General features: G+C 41.9%; 1 protein-coding gene across 1 annotated transcript in view; it reads left to right on the top strand.

Moving 5' to 3' along the window:
* The window catches only part of Pappa (pappalysin 1), a 239,598-nt gene that overhangs the window by 120,516 nt on the left and 91,423 nt on the right, over positions 1-27,659 (top strand). Inside the window, exon 10 of the mRNA XM_036177331.1 lies at positions 24,945-25,138. Coding sequence (XP_036033224.1) covers positions 24,945-25,138 — 194 coding nt within the window. The remainder of the gene's footprint in view (positions 1-24,944; positions 25,139-27,659) is intronic.

The raw sequence follows: 27,659 nt of genomic DNA on the forward strand, positions 1-27,659 counted from the left end.
TGGAGAAGATAAACACACAGGGTTAAGCCATGTTTAAAAATAGAGTGCTCTGGTAAGTTCCTTGCAAAGGAATTCACTCATCAGTTCAGATTTAAAGAGTTTCGGAGGTTAATGGGGACTTTATTGTTATGAAGCAATTCATGTAATAATTTAATGGAGTGGAATACATAGATGTGTCAAAGGAAGTCTCTCTCTTTCTCTTGTACATTGAGTGATGTCTGTGTTAGAGCAAAGACATCAGCTGTACACCTGCCTGGTCATTTAGAATTCCATGAGAAACACTTACAGAGAAACAGGCATTCCAGGCAAAATGGAACACATCCTAAGATACCAGATCCCAGGGTCTGTATTCCAACAAAAACTCCAAAGCTTCAGTCTGAAAAACTTTCTTTTAAGAAAAACAGCTCAAGTATAAACAGGGAAATTTGCACACACACACACACACACACACACACACACACACACACACACACATCCAATAGCTTTAATGACTCAGCAATGTGGATTGCAGAATCCTTCACTGAGGAGGACATTCTTCTCATCACGTGCATTTCAAGAATAATGGCCAAGAAAATAGACCTCCATGTAAATGACTTGGGTTCACACCACAGCTTGGAAATACAATGTTGACTAAGACTTGGTACTCTCATTTAGAAAATGTGAAAGACCTAGGGCTCATCTGTGGCAGATATCTATTACTATCCTCTTTCTAGATTTGAAGGATCAGACTCAGAATCAATCTCCCAATGAGGTAGAGCACAAACCTCCTTAGAATAGTTAAATATCCAAGCTTCTTCCCTAAGTCACTCACAGCTTGAGTGGGGCTCACAATTACCATCTACTCCAACAGACAACCAATACACAACTTGGATTCCAAAGCCACTGTGGAATCCATTTTGATGAGGATGCAGGAAGTGACATCTAGGAAGTCCTAGAGACAAGCATCTAGCCTCAGAGCTGAGAAGACAGGAACAGGTGTGTTAGTTCTTCCCAAGGCTAGTCCCAAGGCCAGACCTTCTGCCTGAAATTGGCCTTTAGGGCATGTACTTTCTAATCTCCAGCCCTTGAAGAAAGCCTTCCATCAGGTATTAGGTATTTCAAATGGCTGATTTATTTTGTTTATTTTGCTTAAGCTAACCAAAGTTGACTTCTGTTGATTATATCTTAAAATCCTAACTGAAAGATATCCTCACAACATAGCAGGAAGTTTAGTAGCATTTCCTGAAGAGGCTTCCCTGTCTTGTGTGATGTGGGAAGATAGGTGTTGTGGAAGACAGATCAGCTACAACAGCGATCTAGGGGAGCACCACAGTACTGGAAGGGCTAGCCCTGTATTATGCTGTTTTATTTAATATGGTTCTATGCATGGCTCTTACTCCAGATGTGAGATCTGATATTTTTCATGTTGTCTCAACTGACCTGAGCTCACAGAGATATGTTCCTAGCTCCAGACTGAATAAAGGACCCTGTTTTTTCTATTCTGAACTTTGCATTTGGAAAGATTTTCTTTCTTTCCTTCCTTCCTTCCTTCCTTCCTTCCTTCCTTCCTTCCTTCCCTCCCTCCCTCCCTCCTTCCCTCCCTCCGTCCTTCCTTCCTTCCTTCCTTCCTCCCTCCCTCCCTCCTTTCCTTCTGATTTGCATTTCTGATTTTTCCTCTTAGGTCTCCATCTCCTCCCATTCTCTTAGTTCTTACCATCCTTCTCCTTCTGCTCTGCTGCTTTTCTTTACCACTCCTGTCATCACAGACCATTTAGAAGGGCTGTTTTCCCTGGGCCAGTAACAGCAGTGGGAGGGTGGGTGACAGATTTACGGGGGCATTCCCCTTCACTTTTCAGAAGCCCACACATCCGGAAGTATTCCCAAGGTGCCAATGTGTTATTGTGCAACACTCTGGTGACTTCCCTTTCCCACTTTCCCACCCCCAGTGCCCTAGTCCCCCAGAACATAATAAGTTTCTTATTAAAACAAATACCGCCCCCAAGACCTCTTGAGTAATGCCGACTACATCCCCCTTGCAATGTGGAAATTATCTTGTCCTCTTTCCGCCTTTTAGAACTATAACACACACCAGGCCTGGGGTTTCCTTTCAAAACCGGTATCAGTGAAGTGATAACTCCCCCAGCAGGCGCTGGCTGGAGGCATTGTTCAGCAGCAATGGGGATTCCTCTGTAAGGCACTGAGTCATAAACTACAGACAGGCTGCTGATAAAAACCGAAGGAGGGAGTTAGTGGTCAAATTAGTCAGACAAAATGCGCAGGATCCCCCAAAGGGATTGCACTTAGTCATATATCTTGAGGCAAAGCTAGAAACATGTTACCTTCAGAGAGGACACTTAAGCCTCCACAGGAGATGCAACCAACCCTGGGTGTCTTCATCTCCCACCCTGCATGCTACAGGGTAGTCCTGGATCATTCAGTCCAGGTTCTAGTTTAGTGGTGAACCTTATACAGTCCAGTACCTTGGAAGCTCAGTTTTGCCCTTTCTGAAAGGCTCTTTATGTTTTCACTAGCCACCTAATACAGAGCAATCCTCTTTTGTCTAACAGCTATTTAAAGGCTTGAGGAGACTCTAACCTTGGTTGATGCAGATATATAGTCAAGAAGAAACAAAGTCATAGAGACTCCCACATCATATCTCCCAGGCCTGCAGGCATTCCTCCTGGGCCTTTCTCTCTTCCTCCCAACTCCTCTCCCCCAGCAGCTTTCAGCCTCACTTTGTCTCTCATCCCTGACAGGGCATCTCCACCCCTGTGTTAGAGCCAGGGCCAGTAACTCAATTAGCACTCCCTACAACCCAGGGTCCTCCCTCTCTGTGAGGCAGATAAGGGGTAAGGGGCTGAAGATCAATCTGCCTTGCCACCAGTTGCAAGGAGGGCAGGGGGTCACCTAGCCTGTGGCCCCTCTGTCAGACTGTCCTGGCCTCAGTGAGCCAAGGCAAGAAAGGAAAACAAGAAGATGAATCGTTGTGTCTTCTAGGTGGATATTCTGAGGAGAGTTTAGAACAACAGTGACTGAAAAAGAAAACAGTATCTTAGGCTAGAGGGAGGGAGACCAGGGAGGCAGTTCTGCTGGGAGCTACATTGCTTATTATTTTTCTTTCTAACAATGTGTAACGCTAATGGGCGAATCCACCTCTCAACTTAGAAAAAAATAAATTTACCAATCAGAATCAGACTTTCCTGGTTGCCTAGATTCACTCACTCACTCTTCTCTCTATAAAAGAAAAAGTGTAGCAATTTTCCCCTAAAAGACTTCCTTGAAACAATGTTTACATTGGCTTAAAAACAGGCCTTTATGAAAGAAAAAGAATGAAGGGAGGGGGAGAGAAAGAAGGAAGGAAGACAAACAAGGAAAGACAAAGAAAGAAAGACAAAGAAGAGCTTTGGAGGGTGTGGTAATGGTGATCATGGAGTCAGGATGTGCACAGCAGTAGCCCAGCAACATGAAGCATCATCGTAGGTACCAACCCGGCATCTGGGTGAAATCCTGGTGCTGACACTTTAAGCCTATGCCTCTGCTTTTTCATCAGTAAAATACATCAGTTGTTATTGCTACTTCTTAGAGTTGTCGTGAAAACCAAACATACTTCCTCATCTGGGGGAGGGGGTTAGTTTGCCATGAATTCCATCCACAAGGCAGGACAGACGAGTAGAAAAGAGTTCATTTATGTTCAACATTGAAACTGGTGACCCCTGGATAGTGTGATATGAGTGGTTTTTTGTTTGTTTGTTTAATTAACACAACTCATTCAAAAGTTATACCAATGCTCCCAGCAACTATAACTAAAGTCTTATCTGGTTTGGTAGAGGATAAAACTATGAATCTGAAACATTATGTACACTGCTCAGGGTTGTACAACTAGTACAAGGGAAGTGGATTTGCAACAGACAGCCAATCCGTGTGCCTCATCAGGCAGGGTTCCACCTGTCAGATGCCTATCTCCACTGGTATTATGCTAAGAAACTTTCTGAAAAATATGTTATCTTTCAACCTTCCAGAGTAATAATACACATCTTGCTGACCAGAAAATAAAGGCTCTGAGTCACCCTTGAGTGAATTATCCAAAGTCATCTCACCGGGTAGGTCAGAAAACAGTTCAAACACCAGAGATTGTGTCCACAACCCAAATAAAGTCTTGAGTGAGAAGGAAAGTATTTTCTGGTATTTCTGTTTGATACCACTGAGTCCCCGAAAGAAGGAAAGTAAATATACATGTCTTTCTTGTGTCTCTGCCATGACATGATTACAACCACCAAAACAAAACAACAACAACAACAGCAAAAACAAAGCTTCTGGGCATAAAGTCCACTTCCTCAGTGATGGCATAATGGGACCTTCTTTCCCCAATCCTTCTCTTTTTCCTGTTACATCAGCCTCATTGCTTTCTACCATCTAAGACAAGGAGAAAACAGCACTCAATGGTTCCCTTGACAGAGGCTTCATTGGGGAGCATGGAGTCTGTGGTTTCTATCTGGGTGGCCATGGACCCTTTTTCCTGCCTCTGGGGCTCAGTTTCCCTTTCTGGGAAATAGATACCATTATCAAGGCAATAACTGTCCAGAGTATTGAAAATGATTCAGGGCATCTCATGGGCTCCTCTTCTCCTTCCTTCCTCTGTGTCTCACAATTGGCTGATGCAGAAACAGACGGTGCATCTAAGGCAGGACTGGTTCTGAGCCAGGTTTTCGAAGCCTGACACTAAATCACTGCGGTTGGTACCTCTTGCAGAGTAACCAGGCCTTCCCACACAGCACCAAGTGATGAGGCCGAGTTGGATGAACCCCAAGGGCCTCTGGAGTCTAACTTCTAGAATTCAAATCCCAGATTGTTATTGTTTTAACACTGTGCGGTTTTAAAAGAAGGGCTCTGGGAGGAGAGAGGAATTCCTTTCACCCTGAAGGTCAAAGGGGTCACCCAGGGCACAAAAGAGCAGGAAAAGGAGGCAATGGGGCGGAAGGCTGAAGTGTGGGCAGGACCAAAGATCTGAGTCCTCGACAGGGAGGTCTGAGAACTACATTCAAAGTTCTCAAGTCAGTATTCCTTAGAATCAAGCCTGCCTATCTGCCACAGACCAAAGCCCACTACCCCCTTTGCAAAGCAGGGAGGCCTGCCCAACAAAGAGACAGAGCCCGAGTGAAAAGAAACAGGAGGCCTGTGATACCAGCAGGGAAGAATTCTAGCCCTTAGCCCTGGGTCAACTTCCTGACTCTCAGGAAGCGCTCAGGATCAGGGAACCCACTTGAAGCTTTCTTAAATATAAGGAATTGAGACCAGACTTTGACTTGTGCTTTTGAAGGGCAGGCAGAGTCCTGGCAGGTGAATCTGGGCAGTTAGGAACAAGGACTTCCTTATGGTACTGAAAATGACCAGAAATCCATCTGCCTTGAAGTGCATCTGTACACTAACAGCTTAGGTAAGCTTCAAGAGGGAAGAAGCCACTAGGAGGTATCAAGGCCTTTCTCTGGGCTGTGGCTTTCTTCTGTTGCTTGCAGTCCATGTTGAGTTGGAATAGACATTTAATATTCATGAGCTGTGATCTCCACTTGAAGGGAGTGCCCTGGGGGAGACTGAAATATTAAGCAAGGGAGGAATATAGTCCTAATTGTATCCTCCTTTTCTTTTTTGGAGACAAAAGTAATGTTCTGAAAATAAAATGATGGATGGACAGTCAAGGTGCTGGGCTAACTTCACCATGTGGAAAAGGGCAGCTGCTTGCTCCAACGTGTGCTCGCAGAGCCAGGCTGAAGCTGGTGCAAACTGGCTACTGGATTTCACCCTTCCTTCTGTCACTTCCCATCGATTGTACCTTCTGTTTGCCAAGCTCTGTGCTTGTTTCAAAGAAGCAGCAGCATGTAAGGAAGGCCAGGGAGGGCTGGAAAAATGCCCATGACAGTGATTTCAAAGTCACTCCTACTAGGAGTTCCAATTATTCAGCACTCAAGGCAAAGGGCTTTTGGAGTGCGAAAAGAGGGTCAGCATGGTGGATTACAAGGAAAGTTGAGGAAGGAGCCTTGCAGGCAGAGATTCTTCAAGGCCTGTGAGGACTGTGGTTACATCTGGCCTCAGGAGAGGAGAAGGGGGCAGGTATGTGTCCTCTCAGCAAATCAATCACTATCTAAGGACAAAGCTAACCCATTTCAGGCTTTGGCAAATAAAATCCGATTGCAATGTATTGAGGCCCCTTTGTTACTATACTGCCACTACAAAGAAAGACTATCACATTTCCAATGGAAGCTCTACATGGCCCACAAAGTCAGATAGTTACTGCCTGTCACTGTACTGCAGACATTGTTTGCAGGTGGCTGCTGCAGAGAAAGATGGATGGATAGTAGGTGCAAACATAGCAATTTTTACAGTGAGAAATAGATTCAGGTAGATGAGGGTAGGAGGGAGAGAGAGAGAGAAATAAAAAGAAAGTAAGGCAAAGGGAGAGAGGGAGAAGGAGAGAGAAAGAGAATGATCCTTTCACCCATCTCCAATTTTGGTGCCCCACATTTGTGTTTGCACATTTGTGTCCTTCATTCTTGAGCAAAGAAGGACTTCTATGTCCCCATCTTGCAGCTCTAGCAAGCCATTCTCCAATATACTTAAGCATGGCATATTTTGTGGCTGAAAGCAATGGCTACCTGAGCCCACATGGCTTCACTTCTTAAAGGTTCAGACAGCATCTGTAAACCCCCCCCACCACCTGTGGAAGGCCCGATGTCCCAGGAAATTTCACTAAAGTCTCTCTTTTTAGAACCACAATGCCCCTGAAAGACAAACATTATGATGACCTCTTCCTGGATGACACAGCAAAGCTCCCAAATACATGAGCAATTCAGTAAATATTTATGGAGTTGAGAAATGACCACCAGAGGAGCAAACCTTCTCCAATGTCACTCCCTGAGCCAGACTGACTGCCTCACTTGTCACTGACCCTCCTTTCCTGATCCCCACAGGGCCATGGATGGTGGAAGCTGTGCCACCATGTTACAGAGGCTTTGGGAGGCAATGCAGTTGGTTAGAAGTAGGTGCTCTTAAGTGGTGAAGTTGAGATTTGAACTTATATCTGCTTCACTGAGAAGTTAAGAGTCCCCAGATGCCTTCCATGAGAATGTCAGATCTTCAGATAGGGCCTGTCTTTCTCACCCACACTGGCAATATTCTTAATAATACAGAGAATGGGTTCTTAATACAGTTCTATTAATTAAGTTACTTCCTTGATTTTTCTTTATTAAGTCTCTTTAAATTAATGCCATGAACCCTATAGACTAGTTTTAACATAATATAGGTCATTTGTGTGAAGAAATCAAGACACAGAGGTGTTCAGTGATTTACTCAAGATTTTCATTCACCAGAAAGTAAGGTATTCTAGGCCTGAAAGTGTGGATCCTGAGCCTCTAAGCTGAACTACTTTTATGTTGCATTTTTATCTTTAGGCTTATCTAATAAAATGTGTACTCTGGGGAGCAGAAGGATCTAACAACAAGCAGATAGTGAGAAGGGGAAATAACACAAGAAGCAGTGGAGACTTCCCAGAACAAAAGGATCCCTAGGTCTCTTTAAGAAATACCATCTGAAGTGTTTATTTACAGATCATTCAATGCTTGACACAGGAAGCAACTGAAAGGCCACTTTCTCTAGCTTGCCCACTGGTTAAGGGTCAAAGAGAAATTAGCATAAAACAAATCTGACATTATAGCAATCATTAAAGGCTTTTGTTTTAACTTGCTGGGGAGAAAGATGAAATGCCCTGTGCTAGCATTTGCAGCTGTGAGGCTAAGCTTTGCTCTAGGTTGCCCTCTTTGTTACCTTGGGCAGCAACCAACTGCTCAAAGTGACCCTGAGATCTCACACAAGGGGTTTGTCTGGTGGAAGCACCTCCTGCATGTCAAGTTTTCCATGCTATGTATTGACCTTCACAGCAGAGCTTCATCAGTGACAGTATGATGGGATGGATGGGAAGACTCCCCAGAGCCCTGGAAAGCTCCTGGTTGGAGTTGGTGAGTCTAGGAAACACTCCTAGGTAGTGGGGCTCCCATAACAAGAGCTGCACTATTTAGTTTGAATGTCCGCAAAGAGGCAGAGTCCTTCTGTAGGGACAACAAACAGACCAACCCTGATGGAGCCTACTGCAGGATGCCACAAGAGGCCCAGGTGGGGGTATCTGGTCTTGTAGTGAGCATTGTTTCTAGGCAGAAGCACAACAGACTAGAGCAATAGTGTAAGACATCAACCTCCCTGACTGGGATGCTCTTCAGGGGCCAACAAAGTACTTTTGGCAAGCTGACCTGATGAGAAATCAGAGTGATTTTAGCTTTCAACACCAGTCAGAGAGCCGGCCCAAATTATCCATAAGTTTAAATTAAACTATCAACTGCCATTGGCAGGGATGTGAACATCCTGGCAGAAGCTGTCCCTCCATTCAGCAGTCCAAAACCGCGCACATAACTTGTGTTTAGCCTCATTACTGTGGAAAATGTTGTGCGAACTATTTGAATCTGTAGCTTTTCCTTCCGTTTGTCTCTGTTTTCTTTTGCCAAAAGAACTTATCAACAGACAGGATAAGTGGGTGCCCAGACCTGAAGCAAGGGAGCCCCCTCTCCCTCTAGTCTCATGTCCCTGAGCATCTTTTCTCGTGTGAGAAATAGGAATACGGTCCCTTACCTCAGAGGGTTGCTATGATCTGTCCTTTCATGCACTTAATGAATGTATGTGATGCTCATGTATTGAGCGACTCTCACCATACCAGTCCTGTGCCATGAAGCCTGCATTGCCATTGCATCGGCCAGAAATTTATCAATAAACACTGAGTATTATGGCTATTAAAATAGTGACATTCTTACTCAGAAGTAGAGAATACCTTACCCCTGGAAGACAGCCAACAAATTTGAGAATCATCCATCACACAAGGAGGTCAAGAAAGGGGTTCTATTAAACATCATGATGAAACAAAATGTGCTAAGTATTACTCTACCTACACTTGACTAGCTTTTTCTGGGGAAAAAAAACCCTCTCGGTGCTTCTTAAGTATTATCCTCGTGTGGTTTTCCTTCTCTGTCTATTTTAGCACAGATTTCTTTCTCAAGTTCACAGGGTGGGATCAGTTCTTCCTTTCATCTCTCTACCAGAGTCATCCGAAGTCAGAACCGAAGATTAAGCTTATGTGTTTTATGCCCGACTGTACTCCCCATATACCTCTATCTGCCTTGCATATTTGAGGCAAGCTCTCTACCATTGAAATACAACCCAGCCTTCAGCCTCTCACTTTTCTTGCAGACTCACATATCTAGTTTCTTTACCTGGATTTGAGAGTCACTTAAATACTCAACTCATGTTGTACTTTGCCAGCTTTCTGCCCAAGGTTCTGTTGGCCCCACTAACTAATCAAACATTTAAACACCCACATTCCTACCACCTTCCTCTTTACCTATTTTCCTGTAATTACCATTTCAATTTATTTTTAAAATGTATTTCCTCCTACACCATTCTCTACCCATATCCTGAACTATCATTGTTTTACTCAGTACCTGGCTAAAGTATGGCAATCTGTCCTTTGATTGAGTGAGTGAGCAATTTTCCTAGAATAAACACCTTATTTGTCCCTCTCCACTGGAATGTGTCCAGTGTCCATAGTGGCTTTGTATTGCCTTTCAGGAAAATGGTAATCTCAAAGGTTCAAGGAGAAAGAACTTAAACACAAACCATCATGGACAAAGTAATAAAAGCAAGTAATTAAATAAAGCAAACTTTTTATTTGTTTGTTCTTGTACACTGTTTCTCCCACTAAGGCATGGTTCATGAAGTCAGCAATGGACATAGGCAAGAGAGGGGTTTTTATAACTCAGGGGTAAGGGGTTTCCAAATGGGGGATTTGGTAGGTGAATAGACAGGTTACAGAAGCAGAACATAGCATGATGATCATAACAAGGTAGTCATAATAACACTTTGAAACAAAGGTAGGGTTGAAGATGGTCATAATAGCCTTCTGAAATGAAGGCATGGATGTCATTTCCTAGAATAGGCAGTATAGAACCATTTTGTAACTATGGTTACAGGTGGAGCATAGCCCAATCTTTGAGACAGAGAGATTTAATTATAAACTGAATCATGGTAGTTTGTCTTTATTATTTGATGGCTTTCAAGCCCAAGGTGGAGGCAGACTGGCTCATCAGAAAAATCTAAATTCCTTGTTAGCACAGCCTTTAAGCCAAGACCTTCATGGTCTGACACAATCATTTACCAGTTATGTTACAGTGTCCTATTTTGCTCTGTATTTTCTATGTTTTTGTTTTGTTTTGTTTCTAGCATCTTGTTGGCTAATAGCATCCTCTCCCCTGGCAATGTCCTCCCCACCACCGATTGCTTCCTGAAGAGATATATCCCAGGTGCTGCTTCTGGAGAGTTCTTCTCAAGATAGCCTCAAATTGAGCTGGTGGTCCCCACATCCACCCATGTCACCCATGTTCATGCAGCACCAGACATCCCAGAGCAAATCACAGTGTAATCATAATTTACATACAGCATCCCCCTGCACTCACTAGAAATTGGAATCTAATTTGTGGGCTGAGTAAACAGAAAATGAATGAAAGAAGGATGTATTTCTCAGAAGACAACTTTATTTCTTTGGCCTCAAGGTGTAGAACTCTCCTTGTATTCAGAGTCCAACAGACTGTGGCTTGAATAGAGACTTTCTTCCTATCTAAAGTGAGACATTTAGCTGGCTCTGAGTGGTGGTGACCCTGGAACTGTGACACATGTGTGCACTTCCTACTTCTGTGAAAAAGTAGTGGGGGCTACTTTTGTCTCCTCATCCACAAAATGGGCTTGTTACTAAGCTATTTTCCAGGAAGCCACAAAGGGTTTTATAATATCTGTCATTAAAGCCTTTTGACCCTTTATTTTCATGTAAAAATGAGTCAGGTGCCAACATGCCTCTCATTCCCCACCTCTGTGCTGACAGTAGTCCAAACTTTAGAGGACTTTCAGTGAATGGAGTGGTTATTTAGATTACCTGTAAGACTCTCAGATAACCCCAAATTGAGGGGCTTTTGAATATCAAGCACAATCCTAGGCTAGTTTCCTTTGGGGTAAAAAACCTAATTAACTAGTAGCTGGAAAGAACAGCAGGCATGCCACCCCCTAGGCAGAGCATTCAAAGGGAAGTGGGTAACTCTGTAAATAGCACTGCTTTAAGGGGCATTTAAGCCAATGCTCTTCGTTAAGGAAATTGATGGCTTTGTAAGTACTGTGTCTGAAGGGAGTGCTTGAGCTGAAGGCCCCCATCTCGCCTCGTAAATTTCCTAATGGACTATGGGCCTGCAGGCTGGGCCAGGCACGTTCAATCATTTGCCAACAAAAACTCAGGTTTCTCTTTTAAAAAATTGAAACATTTAGCCAAACGTAAGTCATTGAGCCTATGTAGTTTAAGTGCAGCATGGGGTAGTAGATGTTGAATGTTTCCTTCAGGGAAACCAAGGTTACTGATCCGTTACAGTAGATTTTCTTCCTAATGTTAGATGGTTGGGATGGGTGCTTTTAATTGGTCTTATCATTTCATTTTCCTAACATCTGTAAAGCTAGTCAGTAGTTCACCAATTTCCTGATAAGAAAAGGCCTTGGAACTGAAGGCTTCTGGCCATTCCTCAGACTTCTGAGCTCCCAAGTGACACAAAATCATAGGGCATTCCAGAAGGAAATGGTGCAGCCTATCGAGTAAGGCCCTCCTCTATATGCACAGCCATTTCAAAAAGATGGGAACTGTGCAGAATGAGCATGCAGAAAAGTTGTGATTTGAGCATCAAACTAGTGTGGATTTGAGTCTTGATTGATCCTGCAACTCTCTTACCGACTGATCTTCTTCAAACCTCAGTTTCCTTCTACCCTTGCGATAATGACAGTGCTAACTACAGAAAGATCTACTAGGATTAGGTAATTGTAGGCATTTGCAACTTGTAGCCAGGAGTCTGGCACTTAGCAAACCTTCCCCTTATTTACTTAGCAAATATACTAAATGTGACTTGAATTTGCCAAATAGATGATGCTATAGGAATATAGCAAGGGGTGGCAACTAGCCTTTCTAGGGAAGGAATGACTGACAGCTAGGGTCTCCAGAAGGTATGCCTGGTTAATCTATAAATTAAAGATAAACGAGGCTAGTCACCGGAAAAGCACCCAGGACATTGGACAAAGTCTCTGCACAAGTTGAGAGGTGAGGTGTGAGGATGGAGATGGTTCTCTCAAGGAGCAACTGCAGAATCAGTCTGCCTGGATCAGAGAACAGAAATGCATTAATGGTGAGAATACTGCAGAAATAGCTAGGGACAAGATCACACCTGGCAGTTGTCATTAAGTCTGTCAGAAAACAGTAGATGCATATAATTCAGGATCTGAAGCAGCTAATTACATTTTCAGACCCACTGAAACTTAAAAGAGAGCTTTCTTCCCATGTCCCTCTGAACCCCCTCTTTTTCAGATTCGATATCTTTATACCTCGATAAGGATTGCTTAGTTTATGACACTTATTCTGGACCCCACTCTTGGACTATAGTCCAACTCCTTATGGCCCAGAATGATCGTTTAAGGTATGGTTCATCCAGCTATAACAAAAGAGGACATCTCTGACCAGTGTTCTGGAATCGATAGCTAGCAAGGATGTCTGCAATCTCTTGCTTTTGTTTTGGGCAACCCTCTGCACCCCCCCCCCCCAACTTTCAGTTGGTGGAAACTGACCTCAGAGCAACCACAACTTCTTGAAAGCTGTCTTGAACATGAAAAATCAGGATGACCCTTACTGTTTCTGATCAGAAAGGGTCATGGTTTTGACTTCGTGTCCAAATGTTCCGGTTAACTCATTAGATTTAGTACCAGTGTTCTCCTCCTTTCTTCTGACTCCCTCGTGTCCATCTCCCCTTTTCTTCATTTAAGGAATGGAAAGGCATACACACACATTTCTTTAAGAATAAAATACAGTAAAACAACACCAATTTAAAAAGCAAACAGATTCTAATTGACATAAAATCCTATTCAAAAGTCTAAGTATCATCTTCCTCATCACATAAAAGAAAGAACAAACTTACTCAGGGTGATTCTTGCCTGCTTCTGGCCTCTTGATCTTTAAAGCACTTTAAGATGTCTTACTGAATTGGAAATGGAGGACATTGTGACTTGAATGCCTCATTCTTTTGGACTTTACTGAACCATATGGCAGGAGGATGATCTTTGAGGCAAGCCAGACCAATCAGGGCTCAGGATGGGAGGTACCCATGTTGATACTCTGGCTACTACATGGGAACCTTACCAGGAACCCAGTACACTGCAGTCACCTTAGTCATGGTCAGCTTTGCTAGAGTATGATTACTGGCTTGGTTTCGTGTGGTATCCTGACTCATCCTCTAGTCCTTGGCCCCCCTGGTACACATTGCATAAGTTTATACAAAAGCCTCTGCTGGACTGTCCACGATTTTGTAACAGAATGATGGGTTCCTTGTTTTACTGGATTGAGGGGAATACACTCATATGTATATATTTTCATTTGCATGCATGGCCTTTCACTGTGCTCACATCCATGAAGTTCTCATAGTCTAGTTTTTTAATTAAACATTGCATTTTCTCAGTATTTATGTAATAATGGTTCTTCATTAGCCCGTCAGAACCGTTGGCCTCCATCAATTAACTGTGCTGTATTTGGCGAGATACTTAACTATTCTGAATTTCAGTCACTGCATTTGTGAGCAGGATGTACATGAGCTGTGTAATTACTAAAGACATTTGCAGCACAAGCCCTTTGCTCATTCAGTGTGCATGTATTTGCAGATGGTCTTCTGTGTCTAGAATCGGAACATAAAGGTGTCCTTGTTTTCATGGAACAGCTGCTCTCTTTTTGAGAAAATTGAATGAGCAAATCAATATTTGAAGAGGCAAGTTAATGTTGTGAGAGGAGTATAGTAGACTAGTAGTAGACAGAAGCCAAGGAAGAGGTTAGAGAATTTGTTTGGATAACCCTTCACTAAACACATAAATAGTCATAGTGAGACATAAGCAAAGAAATGGGAAGGCAATTTGGTGACTTGGGAGGTGAGTTCAGGTTTGTACCTGCAATAAGAAAAGCTGAAAACTTTTCTTAAAATATTTACCCCTTTCAGTGTTTCTATATATTATTGTATGAGAATCTGTACAGCCACTTTCCAAAATGGATAGGAAAAGTAAACTTGCTTTAAAGAATAAATAGCAGAGCAAAAAGAGAGAGTCATGGAAGAAAGATTTATGCTATGAGATACCAAAGAATACTTTAGGCAGAGTTGAAGTTGAATTTTGATTTTTTACCAGATTTCATGTGTTTTACTTTAATGTCCATGTCTTTCAAGAAAAGTTCATCATTCACAGCTTTTGAGGATTTTACTTTACACTTTCCCATTTCAGACTGAAAAAATACTGGTGTACCGATTAAATGGTTAAAAGAATGAAGATCCAAGTAAATTTTAGAGTAAAATATTTGAAGATTATAAAGCTATTTGATCTAACTTGTTTACTGGGCAGAAGGAAAGACTGAAGAACCTCTCCACAGCTAGTTAGATGAGTCTCCTCTCTCTTTCCTCCCTCCCTCCCTCCTCCCCTCTCTCCCTCCCTTTCTTTCTTCCTTCTTTCTTTCCTTCCTTCCTTCCTTTCTTCTTTTTTCCTACCTTCCTTCCTTCCTTTTTTCCTTCCTTCCTTCCTTCTTTCCTTCCTTCCTTCTTTCCTTCCTTCCTTCCTTCCTTCCCCTGCAGATGTCTTTCTTTCTTCTCTCGTCTTTTCCCCTCTTCCTTCCTTCTTCTCCCCTTTCCTTTCTCTTTATGTTATGATAAGATCACATCAAAATCACTTAGAATCTATTTATATATAGTATGTTGTCTTTGTTACTCATTTTGGGCCATTTTTGCATACTTTTTGCATATCAGTGTTTAGGGCTTTCCCCCATTTAATAGCTTGGATTATCTAGGCTGAGTTTTATTTTGTTATTTCCTGTTGCTGATTTTAGAGGTCTTGGGGTCTTAGACATCATTTGTTTTTATGTTCACATCTACTTCATTGCCACTGACATTCCTATGGAACTGTCCCCACCCTTTCATGTCATGAGATGTAATTGAAGACCAAAAGAGACCTAGACAGAAAATTATTTTGGGCTTTTAATATGTCTGTGCATTGGATGTGTTATCATTATATTCAGATCACTATCTTTGCTCCCACCTTCTCAGGCCATTTAAATAAATATACTAAATTCAAGGTGATATCAATGCACCTTCAAATATAATTCAGAAGACTGCCAATTCTCTTTATTAAATTTTTGTACAATGTGTCTTCCATTTTCCATCCAGATATTCTATTTCTTTTCAAAATTGCAAAAGGCAGAAAATAAAACAACCTTTAGGACATATGGTGAAACACTGGGACCTTGTATGGATTAGTTACAGAGTTAAACTCTTATGATCAGTGCATGCCAGAGTTTGTGCTAGACCTTCTTTCAAAACTTTCATTAAAGTCTTTATGTAGAATAATCTGTTGAAATATCTTGAAATCGGATTTGGCATTCAATTTGTTTGTTGTTGTTGTTGTTGTTGTTGTTGTTGTTGTAGACAGGGTCTCATTCTATAACAAGTGTCAGAGATTTTGTCAGCTTGACAAAACCTAGACTTTTCTGGGAGGAGGGAATCTCAGTTTAGAAACTTCTTCCATTATATTGGCCTGCGGTATGTCTGTGGGCACATTTTCTTAATTAGTAATTGATGGGGGGGTCAGCCTGCTGTGGGTAGTACCATCTTGGGGCAGGTGGGTCTGGCCTGTGTCATAAAAGCTAGGTAAGCATGAGCCAAGAAACAATCCAGAAAGCAGCATTCCTCCATGGTCTCTGCTTCCAGTCCTACCTCTAATCTAAGTTCCTGCCTTGAGTTCCTACTCCCCCTAACATTCCTCCATGAGATTGGGATCTGGAAGTGCAAGCCAAAGAAACCTTCCCCTTTTGCTCTTGGTCAGAGTATGTTATCACCTCAACAGAAACCAAACTAGGATACTCAGGTAAGACTCAAATTCATGGCCCCTCTCCTTTGGCTTCAACAGTGCTGAGATTACAGGTTTCTCAAGATTACACCTGGATCGCTGAGACAATTTTAAGATAATTGATTATGGCAATTATAAAACTCCACAAAAACCTTATTAATCATTTACTAAGTTTCTCCTATAAGACAGGCACTGTCCTAAGTATCAGAGACATGATTTAAGTAAACTGGAGCCAGTCTAGAGCTATCTCAGAATCAAGATGTATAGATAATAACATCTATTTATTATTAAATAGTAACCACATAGTATGATCAGGCAGTTTCACATAGATCCTAAAAATAAAGCATGCATTTCTGTGAAACTTAGAAGGATACAGGGGGATAGTAACACATTAAAAAAATAGTCTTTAAAATATTTTTGTGTGGTCCTGGGGATCAAATCAAGGCCTCACACATGGTAGGTGTATATGGTACCAATGACCCACATCCCAACCCTTAAACTTCAGGTTTCCAGATATATAATGAAGGCTGTAAAGGAAATGAACCACTTAGGAATGAGCACAGACTCTAGGTAAACAGTGCTGTTCTTTGAACTGACTCCTTACTAAAGAGGTCACAAAAAGAGGAAGGAAACTAAACATGACTATGTACTTTAAGTTTCTAAAGCAATGGTAATTTGAAATAGAGACTTCTTGAATGGACAGATGCCAATCTATATGGATGGATAGATGGATGGGTAGATGGATGGATGATTGGTGGGTAGATGGAGGGAGGATGGGTAGGTGGGTATATGGGTGGGTAGACAAACCTGCAAGTAGGAGGAATAATAGTAGAGACAGCCACATGAAGCTGATTGGTCGGTCACATAAATTCTGGGTTTTGTTGTATATGATAAAACGTGAAACCCTGAGAAATTTTGTGTGAGGATGTGTTGTTTCAAGGTAAGCATTCTAACTGTGTTCAAAGGAATGAATGGTGAGGAAACATTCAACAGTGGGCACTGCAAGAATGATGGAGGCTTGGTCCAGGATGGTGGTAATGGGGCAGAATGCATCTCTGCAGAATATCCTCAGACAAAGGAGCCAAAGAATATGTTTATGGGCTGCATGTGATGTGGCAAGGTGGGATGAAGAAACAAATGGGAGAGACAACTGAGAAGGTTGGAGCTTGGCCTCTGTTGCATGATTGTTGATGTGTTTGTCACTAACATGGAGAAAGGGACATGTGTGAGACTAATATTCTTCCTGTTCCCGTGGTGTGCATTTAAATAGATGTTTAGTAGAAATTCCACTGTAGGCCACTGGTCTCAGAAGTGGTCAAATCTAAATCCATATATGTGAATGCAATTCGTTGGCAGAGATGTTTTAAAATTTGTGTTTAAATTTTAAGATAGATGAGAGAGTGTAGAATAAAAAAATGTTCCTAGACCTAGCTAGAAGTCTCAAAGTGCTTACTATAAAATGACTCTAGGGGGATATACATGAAGGTTTGTGAGAGATGCCATGTGATATAAGGGGCAAGGATGGCATGGAGGCATAGAGAAGGGGAGAGGTGTGGCACAACCAAGGAACAGAGAGAAGAGACAAGAAGGGAGGAGAGGAAAGGAGAGAGGAGAGAAGAGAGATTCAAGTGGAAAGAGTAGAGTCATACTTTGCGTGCTTTGTGGCAATCAAGTGCAGATGTTGATATCATGATTGGTTTCAGCAACACAGAGGTTACTGGTGACCTGACTATGGTAGAATAGTGAGTACAGAAGCCAGATCTGAGACAAATGAATTACAGGAAGAAAAAGTACATGGAATATGTACAGATTCCTCTTAATAAATTTTCTTGTAAATCAAAGAGTGAGATATGAGGTAGGAAAAATAATAATAATGCGTTATGAAGTGAAAGGTTCTGTGTTTTTATTTATTGAAAACTTTGTATTAAGAAAAAATATATATTGAAAATTTAGGTAGACTGTGCCCTTCCTGCTGGTCTGAAGGAAAGGAATAATGATTCAGGGAAGTAAGAAATGGTTAGGGCTGAAAATGCAGAAATGTACTAGAGCAGCAGGTGAGGTGTCCCTGAGCTGGAGATACTAGATTAAATCTTGATGGTGGAGATACAGACTGAAGATCAGGCTTTCAGGCTAAAGAAAGAAGAATGGATGTTCTAAGGAATGAATCCTAGAAAAGAAGTAGAGAGATATGCCTGGAACTTAGGGTAAACAAGGAAGTTGGACTGGATAAGGAAAGGACTTGAAAGCTACATGAGGACATTTAAAGAATGTAGGCACCAATTTAATATTCCAAACAAGGCAACATTCACACTTTAGAGCCACACTCACTGTTTGCTGTATGAGAAGGAATGGAAGTGGGAGCCCAGAGTGAGATGGCTGTCAGGGCTAAGTAGAAAGAGGAAGAAGCAATGTCCTAAGTGTGTTCACTGCAGTGCTTGCCTATGGGGTTAGACACACAGGAGTTCCTTCCATTTCTATATGTTCAGCTTGCTAGAAGATGTCCAGCTGACACAGTAGAACATGGGAAGGGATTTCATATTTATGTTGGCTTGTGATCAGCCCTTGAAGGAACCAGAAACCAACAGGAGCTCCTCAGATTTTACAACTGAGGCTGGCATTTGAAGCTGCTTAGCAGATGGCAGTCCCTTTAGGAGCCTTCAGCACCCTGTCTATTTTATTCTGGGCAAGTGGATCCAATTGAGGAAGTTATGAACAAGCTCTTGATCTGAATAAAATTAAATGAGGTCAGTGATGTGGCCTTGACATCAAGTTTTTAAAGGAAAGGCAACGTCAGGTTGAGATATTTCTGTTCCAGAAGAAAACAGCCCAACATATCCTCCCAAGCATGTCCCCAGCCTTCCACCATATAAACTATTGGGGCCCAAGGCACTACTACTTCCCTTGTTCCAAGATGTTATTATTTGGATCCAAAGATTGCATACTTCAGCATCTTTTTTGCTGTTGTTTTTGTTTGGGTGAATTATTATGTGACACCAACTTTGTTGTACTTAGATTCATTCTTAAATAAATAGCTGAACTTAAAAGTGATATTTTTTCTTGTTTTCAAAGAAAAAAAAGAAGTAGTTATTGTACTGAAAGAAAGCATCAAAATGTTAATCATTCTTCCCTATGTTGGAAATAGACACATACAATGATGTCTCAAAAGCAAGTTGTCTTTTTAAACAAATGCTTAGAAATCCCACCCATCATTTGGAAGATAGCCTATTGCTGAGAAGCATGCATTGAAATTATTTGTTTCTTCATTGTATCCTAAGTCAAATATATCACCTATGACAAATTCTCCACCACTCTAGGTACAGGCAGTTTGTACATCTCTTTACCAGTGTGGAAGCTTGGCAACTTCAATAACTCCTCAAACTACTTAGTCCATACCAATGGAAACTATGAAAAGATCTAGAGATGCTCCCAAAGTAATATTTCACCTTGTCAAAGATGACATACTATTTTGTTCCCATAATTTAATACCCTAGTGGGGGCACGTTCACAGAAAAAGGCATCACAATTGTTAGAGTCTCATGAAGTATTTTAGCTTCATCCTTACAGAATATTTTTCCAAGAATCTTCAGCAAATGGCTTCAAGCATACTAATTTGTACATTTGAAAATGTAGTTTAAATTTGGTTCTGGACAGTTTCATACATGTATCTATAAAGTGCTTTGTAGGGCTAGAAAGATGACTTAATATATAAGACGCAAGAGCTCTGACTGCTCTTGCTGAGAATTGGGGTTTCTAGAGCCTACATTAGATGACTCACAACCACTTAGAAGTCCAGTTCTAGAGGACTCATTGCCCCCTGACCTCCATAGGCACCTGCATGCACATGGGGCACATAAAGTCATGCAGGCACACACACATAAATAAAAGGAGAAAGAGAGAAAGCCTTTTAAAAATGCATTGGTATGCTGTTTCCCATCTCATCTCTCTTATATCATCATCAGCCCTTCCACATGCTAGTCCCTTTTCTACATTCATAACTTTTAGTTTTTCAGTTACCTCATTACTTAGGAATATCTGACTCAGGTCCTTAAGTTCCCAAGAGTGAGCATGAGATATAGAAAGGCAAAATATCATGGATAACATTAACAAATAAGCAGAAGCAGATAGTGAGATAGCTTGAATCCAGGGTTCTGACATCAAGTCAAGAGCCTTTCACAGTAGATCTAGCCCAGCATTTGTCTAGATTTTAATGAAAATCTGTCTCGTGCTTCTCAAATTTGCCTTCAAAGCTATAGTGGGTTTAACAATCCCTGCTTGCCTTTGAGAGTCCTTATCACGTGCTTCATGGATGCAGGGACAAAGTACTTAATTTTGACACTATGTACAGGTAAAACTGATTATTAAGTCTGTGCAGGGCTGATGATTTGCCTGTCCACATACAGAGGTCCATGTGCCTTACACCTTTGGCACTAAGACCTTTTCCTCCAAAATGAGGAGAAAGTTTTCATCTTGTACAAACTCAGCTGGGAAAGGTTGACTTTGTCAGTCTCTTCAAGTGTTCTTGATGGGTAGTCGGCTTTCTAAATCTCTCATCACATGTATAGGGATGAATCTGAAATGCTGAATTCCCCTTTCGCAGGAGAAGATGGGGTTAGATGGTGAGAACTGACTGCCTAGTGTAAGGTCCCCTGCAAACCAGTCCCTACTTGTGTCTCAATTCTTTCTCCTCCATCCTAAGGCAGAGTCTAAAGAAAATCTCCAAAATCTCAATTGGAATGTTCATGTCAGGGATTCTCTAGTTTAGTCATTTATTCATTCATTCCACAAATAGTTGTTGAAAGTGTGCTAGGGTTTCTAGCATCCCCCCCCCCCGTCTCTCTCTCTCTCTCTCTCTCTCACACACACACACACACACAATCTACCATAGCCCTTCCCCCTTCCAGTGGAATACATGCCGTTATAAATGTCACCTGGCTGTTACACAGAAGGTTGGATGGCAGGGTGATCATGTGCCCTTGCTATAGACTTCACATTCTGTACAATAACCTGCTCACTGCCCAACACAAAGCGTTCAAGGGACACTAAGTAAATTGATGTAATGAAAACAAAACGCCCAGTTTGTTTTATTGTTCTGTTGCTGCTGTCTTTGTTTTTCCTGGCCGTGCATTTGTATTCCATTCCTTACCCTGTTCTCTTTACTGCTAGAGGCAGAGGGAACCGGGAAGGAAAGAGAATTCCCCAGACAAAACACTGGCAGATGGAGTGGAGAGGCTCCCCTAGGACATTAGTAGCAAGAGAAACTGAATAGCAGCGTCCACGGATGTTATTTTTAAAAGAGACTCACAATAGTTTTGTCAGCATAATGTTGGAGAAGAAATGAGACAGATTCATTTTCCCTCTCCTTCTCCTTCCTTCTCCCTACCTCCTCCCCCCTTCCCTTCCTCTCTTTCATTCATTCATTCTTGCTCTCCCTTTCTCTCCTTTGCATCGCACTTCCTTTCTCTATAAACCTTTTCAATTTGGTTTATTGATTTACCAGGATAGAAGGGGGTGCCAGGGTGTGTGTCAGGACGTTAGGTGCAGTTTGGAGATGTCAGCTCTCTCCTCTCACCAGGTGGAAGGATTGAATTCAGGTTATCCATCAGGCTTGATGTCAAGTGTCTTTTCCCACTGAACCATCTCTCCACTCTGAACCTTTCTCTTTTTAACCCTAGCTCTTCTCTATCTTTTGACTATTTTGATCTGCCTGTCTATGGCCCACCTTATTATCTGGCTGTGTAACTCTTCTCCTGACCGTGTCTGGATCTACTTCCCTCCTCTCTCTGATTCTGGTTCTAACCACATTTATCTTGATCTTCAACCCAATCATAAAGAAGTTTGCCTTTACTAGAACTTACCTTTAGTACAATTTTCTGCTATACTGAGAGAACCCTTTGCCTAGGGGAATAAATAAATCCTCTTAGAAGATAGATACTATGTAATTTTATTATAATTTCCCCCTCTCTGTCTTCACATGGAAGGAAGAGAAAGGTGATACCCAAGTTAGCTAACCACATAATGTTATCCTTAAGAGGTCGTGTTTTATCATTCTGTGAATACTAAGTATAGACAATCTCTCTGCTGGGCATAAAGAGCAATGCTCATGCTTCTCACTCTCATAGCAGTTGTCTCTGGGGCCTAGAATTGGACAATATAACTTGCTGCAGTCCCCTTCATTGGGTTTGGATTTATAGTGAATTTCCCTCAAGTTAGATCTTAAGTTTTATTGTATCTGAATTGGCCACTGTCCCTGGTCACTGTGAAGCTGTGGGAAGTGTTGACCTTGTATTCTTTCTATGTTAGAAGTACCTAACATGCCTGGCGGTTGTGGTGCATGCCATTAATCCCAGCACTTGGGAGGCAGAGCCAGGTGAATCTCTGTGAGTTTGAGTGCAGCCTGGGCTACAGAGTGAGTTCCAGGAAAGGTGCAAAACTACACAGAGAAACTCTGTCTTGAAAAACAAAGAAGAAGAAGAAGAAGAAGGAGAAGAAGAAGGAGAAGGAGAAGGAGAAGGAGAAGAAGAAGCAGCAGCAGCTAACATGCTGGTCACTGGAGCTTTCAGCTGGCTTACACTCATCATCCAGTAATTAAATTATAATGGATTGACTTATTCTGGCACATGTGATAATATTTTACTATGTAAACTTTGCAGAAATAAGTAACAATTGTGGAGCTTGAAAGAGACTCAACATTCTGCTGCTTCTGAATTCAGTGACTCCTTTTACAGATAACAACATAAAAATTCAATTCCTTTTCCCTCATGACCCCAGGTTCTTTCTAGAAGGTAGAATGTTTGAAGTATTTCAACTCAGTATTGATTTAGCAAGCTGATTTAAATTCAGCCACTTAGAAATGAATTGACCCTTTAGAAGAAAAGCATTTTTCTTGTCATGATTATTTTAGAATGTACAAGGTATATTTGTGTTCATTTACTATGTGGATGTTGTCCTGATGGGTACAATCAGATACACATTATAGGTAGGAGACAGAGATTAAGAGGGAAAACTATGTTTTAACGTTATATAGGTAGTGCAAGGGGCAGAGAGGAAACCCAAGTGTTTGATGCTTAACTCAGTATCTTCTCCAGAGTTCTGCTCCATTATTTTGGAATAAATATTGGATGATCTAGATCAGTCTATAACCTAAGAGGGATCCTACATCCTAATTTACCTGGGATGTTAAGATTTCTGTGTGCTTGCCGTTCAGACATAATAGCATGCTCTTTACTCTCAAAGTGTTATAGTTCAGATGCTATATTATACAGGGTGTCTCAGACAACTATTTGGGAAGTCTAGAACCTTCCACAACAGCTACAGCATGCAGACCTAGTGTCAGCACAGTATAATTAGTGTTAAAGTGGAGATTTTGATGAAATGGGCATGTTACACTGAGGGGGCTCCTTTACTTTGCATAGAAGCACTGGAGAGTAGTACAGAAGAGCTGACACTAGATTTTAAAGGATGATGTCCTAGGGATATCCACCTTGCTTTTTCCCTGCATTACTGTGATTGCACACATAGGTCATACCTTCTCAGATGGCATCGTTCTCATTACTCCTCTGATGCTTGTCCTTACCGTCAAGTGAGCAGCATCCTTACAACCAGCCACAGCTTATACAAAGCAACAAAATGAAACAAAAACTTACAAAAGAAGGTTGCTGCAATTTGAATTAGGCCGGAGGTTGATCACTTGGTATTTCACTGAGACACCTGAAGTATCATATAAGACCAAAGGCATGTTAGGATGGGTTCTTGGAATCCCAGTACTCTAGCTGACTTCTTTGCACTGATGATTGAGCCCAGAGAATAGACTACCTAATAAAACACAGCCATTTACTTTCTGGGAGTAGACTGAAGTTCGTTTGTTCTTTATGCAAAACTGAAATCCTTGTTGGAGTTAAGAAAAGTCAGGTTTCAAACTGAAATTCCTTTGCTGTTGGATTACATGCCCCGGACTTGCAATGTAAGTTCTTAGATCTGACATTAACAGACAGTGTGACTTGGGCAGGCTATTAAAGCCCTACGACATTTTGGTTTCCTTACCTAGATGATTTGGTTTGGGATTAAAACCTTCATCCCATTGTGGAGGAGGGCCACTTGAGAGGAGTGAAAATTTAGGAATGTTGCTGTGGGTGGGACAGGAGATCCACAGATGAGATCTACCCTCTCACCATGCTCTTGATGTGTGGTCAGATGTGCCAGCCTGAAGTGCCAACTTTGCCCCAGATTTCTAGAAGGTTTTCATTGTGCATAATTAAAACTCTCAGCCATTGCAGTTTCCACTCCCTCCCTTCTAGATCCCCGCTGTACTTTCTGCTCTCTGGTTTTTGTTTTTGTTTTTTCTTTTATTGGAGCTGAGCTGAGGATCGAACCCAGGGCCTTGTGCTTGCTAGGCAAGTGCTCTCCCACTGAGCTAAGTCCCCAACCCCCTGCTCTCTGGTTTTAGACTTTTTACTCATGTGTAAATGGAGTCATGCAGCATTGTGCTCACTTACTCAGCACAATGCATGCCAGTTTGATACTGTCCAATGGTTCTCAACCTCCCTAACCCTGTGACCCTTTAATAGAGTAGTTCCTCATGCTGTGGTGACCCCCACCACCACCCTATTATTTTTGTTGTGCTTCATAACTGTAGTTTTGTTACTGATATGAATCATAATGTAAATATCTGATATGCAGGATATCTGAAGTAAGACCCCCAAAGGGGTCACAATCCACAGGATGAAAACCATTGAATAAGCTGTTGTATATGGTAGGACTTCCTTTAATTTTTTCCCCCTTAAGGCTGAAGAAGAGTATCCCAGTGTGACTTCTGACTATAGGTTCAACAGAGCTTCTGGGTTGGATGTTCTGCACCACAACTGCTGCTGAGAGCTAAGGCCGAAGAAAAAGTATTTACTTACTGACCTCCTTTCTATGTCCATTGCCTACAGATGAACCCAGCCGGTGTTACTTCCATGATGGAGATGGGATGTGTGAAGAGTTTGAACAAAAAACTAGCATTAAAGACTGTGGTGTCTACACACCCCAGGGTTTTTTGGATCAGTGGGCATCCAATGCTTCAGTATCCCATCAAGACCAGCAGTGCCCAGGCTGGGTTGTTATTGGACAACCGGCGGCATCCCAGGTAAGCTCCTAGCCTTGTGGGTCTTCTTCTGAAGTCTTCCTTAAAAATCTGCTGTGGCTCTCAAGGTGCTTACTTCTAACACAGTGACATGGGACATCGCCACCTGAGCATTTGTTTAGCCAAGTGTCATACCAGCATCTCTTCAGTACCATTGGTTAAGGATAAGGGATGCAGCTGTGAAGGGGAGGGAATACAAGCATCATGGGAACAGCAACTGTCTCCTTATGCCCTTCTTACTGTGACTCAGATATGGTAACGAACTCTGTTTTGAATATACCATTGGAATTCAATGGGAGTGAGAACAATTTGGGAAATCATACGTTTTTTTTGTTTTTGTTTTTTTTTCTTTTGACAGGGACTCTCAGTTTGTTTACTTACTGAATTAAGAGCAACCATATACAGATTTTCTGTATAGTCTCCACATTTCTGGGTTCCACTTTTTCTCCCCTATATTTAAAATAGGAGTTTAGCTTGATATACCCTAGGGACATTGCCAGTTCTAAGAAGCTCTGACTCATTCTGTAGTCCCCTAATGCACTATTTATATGACATGGCTCTCCCACAGGGGACTGATAGCCTAGATGAGGGATGGACAGTTTGGGGGCTACCAGAGCTTGTGTGATCCTAGAGATGGCTGTGCCTCCCTAGAGCCTCCTTTGCAATTATCCTGCCAAGAAAACACCTGCCTTCTTCTGAGACTCCCATTTCTCAGAGACACGACAGAGTACTTCCCACTGTCCAGCACAGTGGCCATTTCTGAAGCCAGCCTGCCCCTTGGCCTTGCAGATGAGCCATGATTCTCAGTCACCCCTCTCTAATACAGCTTCTTGATTTCAAGTTCATTGGGGGTACAACTGGCATTTAGCTAAATGAGAAATAGGACTTTAGATTGAGGTCCAATGAAAATTATTCAATGTGGTGTAAGGTAACACCTCTCATATATTCATTTTCATCCTTATTTGATCATCTCTTTATCTCTCCTACTTAGGTTCATATTATTAAATTCTTTATTTGCTCATTTGCATGTGTGAGTAGATGCCCTCAGAAGAGTAGACCGGTGTGGGTACTCAGGATCCCCTGGTGCCTCTCAGGGGCAGTGCCAGCCTGGCACTGATTGGCTCAGCATTTCCCCTCTCACCGTGCTGCATCAGCACTTGGTGGACTCACCTGTGTGGTCCTACCTGCACAGAGGACTTCAAGTGACTTATCTGTGTCCCCTCCTACCTCCCACAGTGGACTGTCAGAGTTTTGAGAATAGACAGAGCTTCACTTATCTTTTCCCTTCCTCAAAGTCCACACACACACACACACACACACACACACACACACACACACACACACGCACACACATCTGCTGACAAGTGACGCTAAGAGATGACCAGCCATTGTTTCTCCGTCACATCAAAGGTGCAGGAATTCCAAATTCAAATAGCAGCCCATTCTTAGAGATGGTTGAAAACTGCCCTCAAGTGAGGGAATTATTTTACTCTAGGAACCTTTCACACACAGAGCCAATAGGAGCAACAATGCTTACAACCACCCAAAGATTATTGCTAGTAGTGAGAGCAAAAGGATGAAAAAAGTCCCAGTCTCATTTGAAAAAAAAAAAAAAAAAAAGACTTTCATGGGACAATTAATCCAATCTTGTAGGGAGAAGGCTGTCAGGAATTATGGCTGATTAGTTCTTCCTAAACAAAAATCCAATTAAAAAATCATTATAAATACTAGCTCTTCAATCTATAAAGAAGAGAGGAGGAAACAAAATCATCCTATTGAATTATTCATTGTTACCAATTTTATTTTAATGAAATCGACTAGGTTCCATTACTTTGAGCTTGGATATAATCTTTGTTACAAGGAGACTTCAGCTGTAACTAAATTTGCCATAATGAGATCAGCTCGCTGGAGTATACAGGGTCAGGGTGTGCAGGTTAGATGCAGAATCAGGAAAATAGTGGCTTGTGGGGCACAGAACAACGGTGTCCCAGTTTTCTTACTTGAAAACAAATGCCCCAAGCCCACACATATACATGTGCCCATGCACACAGGTATAGCCATGTGCACACAAATATACATACCCTCATAGAGACAGCAAAAAGTCTGCTTCCTTCAGGGTAAGTACTGTTTCTAAAGTGAAGTTATTGCTCCCTTCTGACAACAGGAAAGGAGAAACCAAACCCTCATTACCTTGTCCTGTGATTAGAAGATTCTAGTAGTTAATTTTCACCCTGTCAGGGGCTCCAGTGAAGATGTTGATGTAGACAGGAGAGAAACTGGGAGGCTCTTGAAAGTTGAAGTGAAGAATAAGATAGAAAGGTGTCCCCTAGGTTCCTCACCTTCCTTAGGCATCATCTTCCTCTTCCTTCTCTTTCTCCCTCTCTCTCTCCTTTTTATTTCTTCTCCTTCCTCATCTTCTTTTCTTCCAAACTCTCCTCATCCTCTTCTCTTATACCCCACTCATACATGCATATATGAATAGGCCCATGGGAGCTCAGTCCTGACACTGATCAAATCAATTACC

Source organism: Onychomys torridus, chromosome 2 (genome assembly GCF_903995425.1).
Source record: "Onychomys torridus chromosome 2, mOncTor1.1, whole genome shotgun sequence".
NCBI lineage: Eukaryota > Metazoa > Chordata > Mammalia > Rodentia > Cricetidae > Onychomys > Onychomys torridus.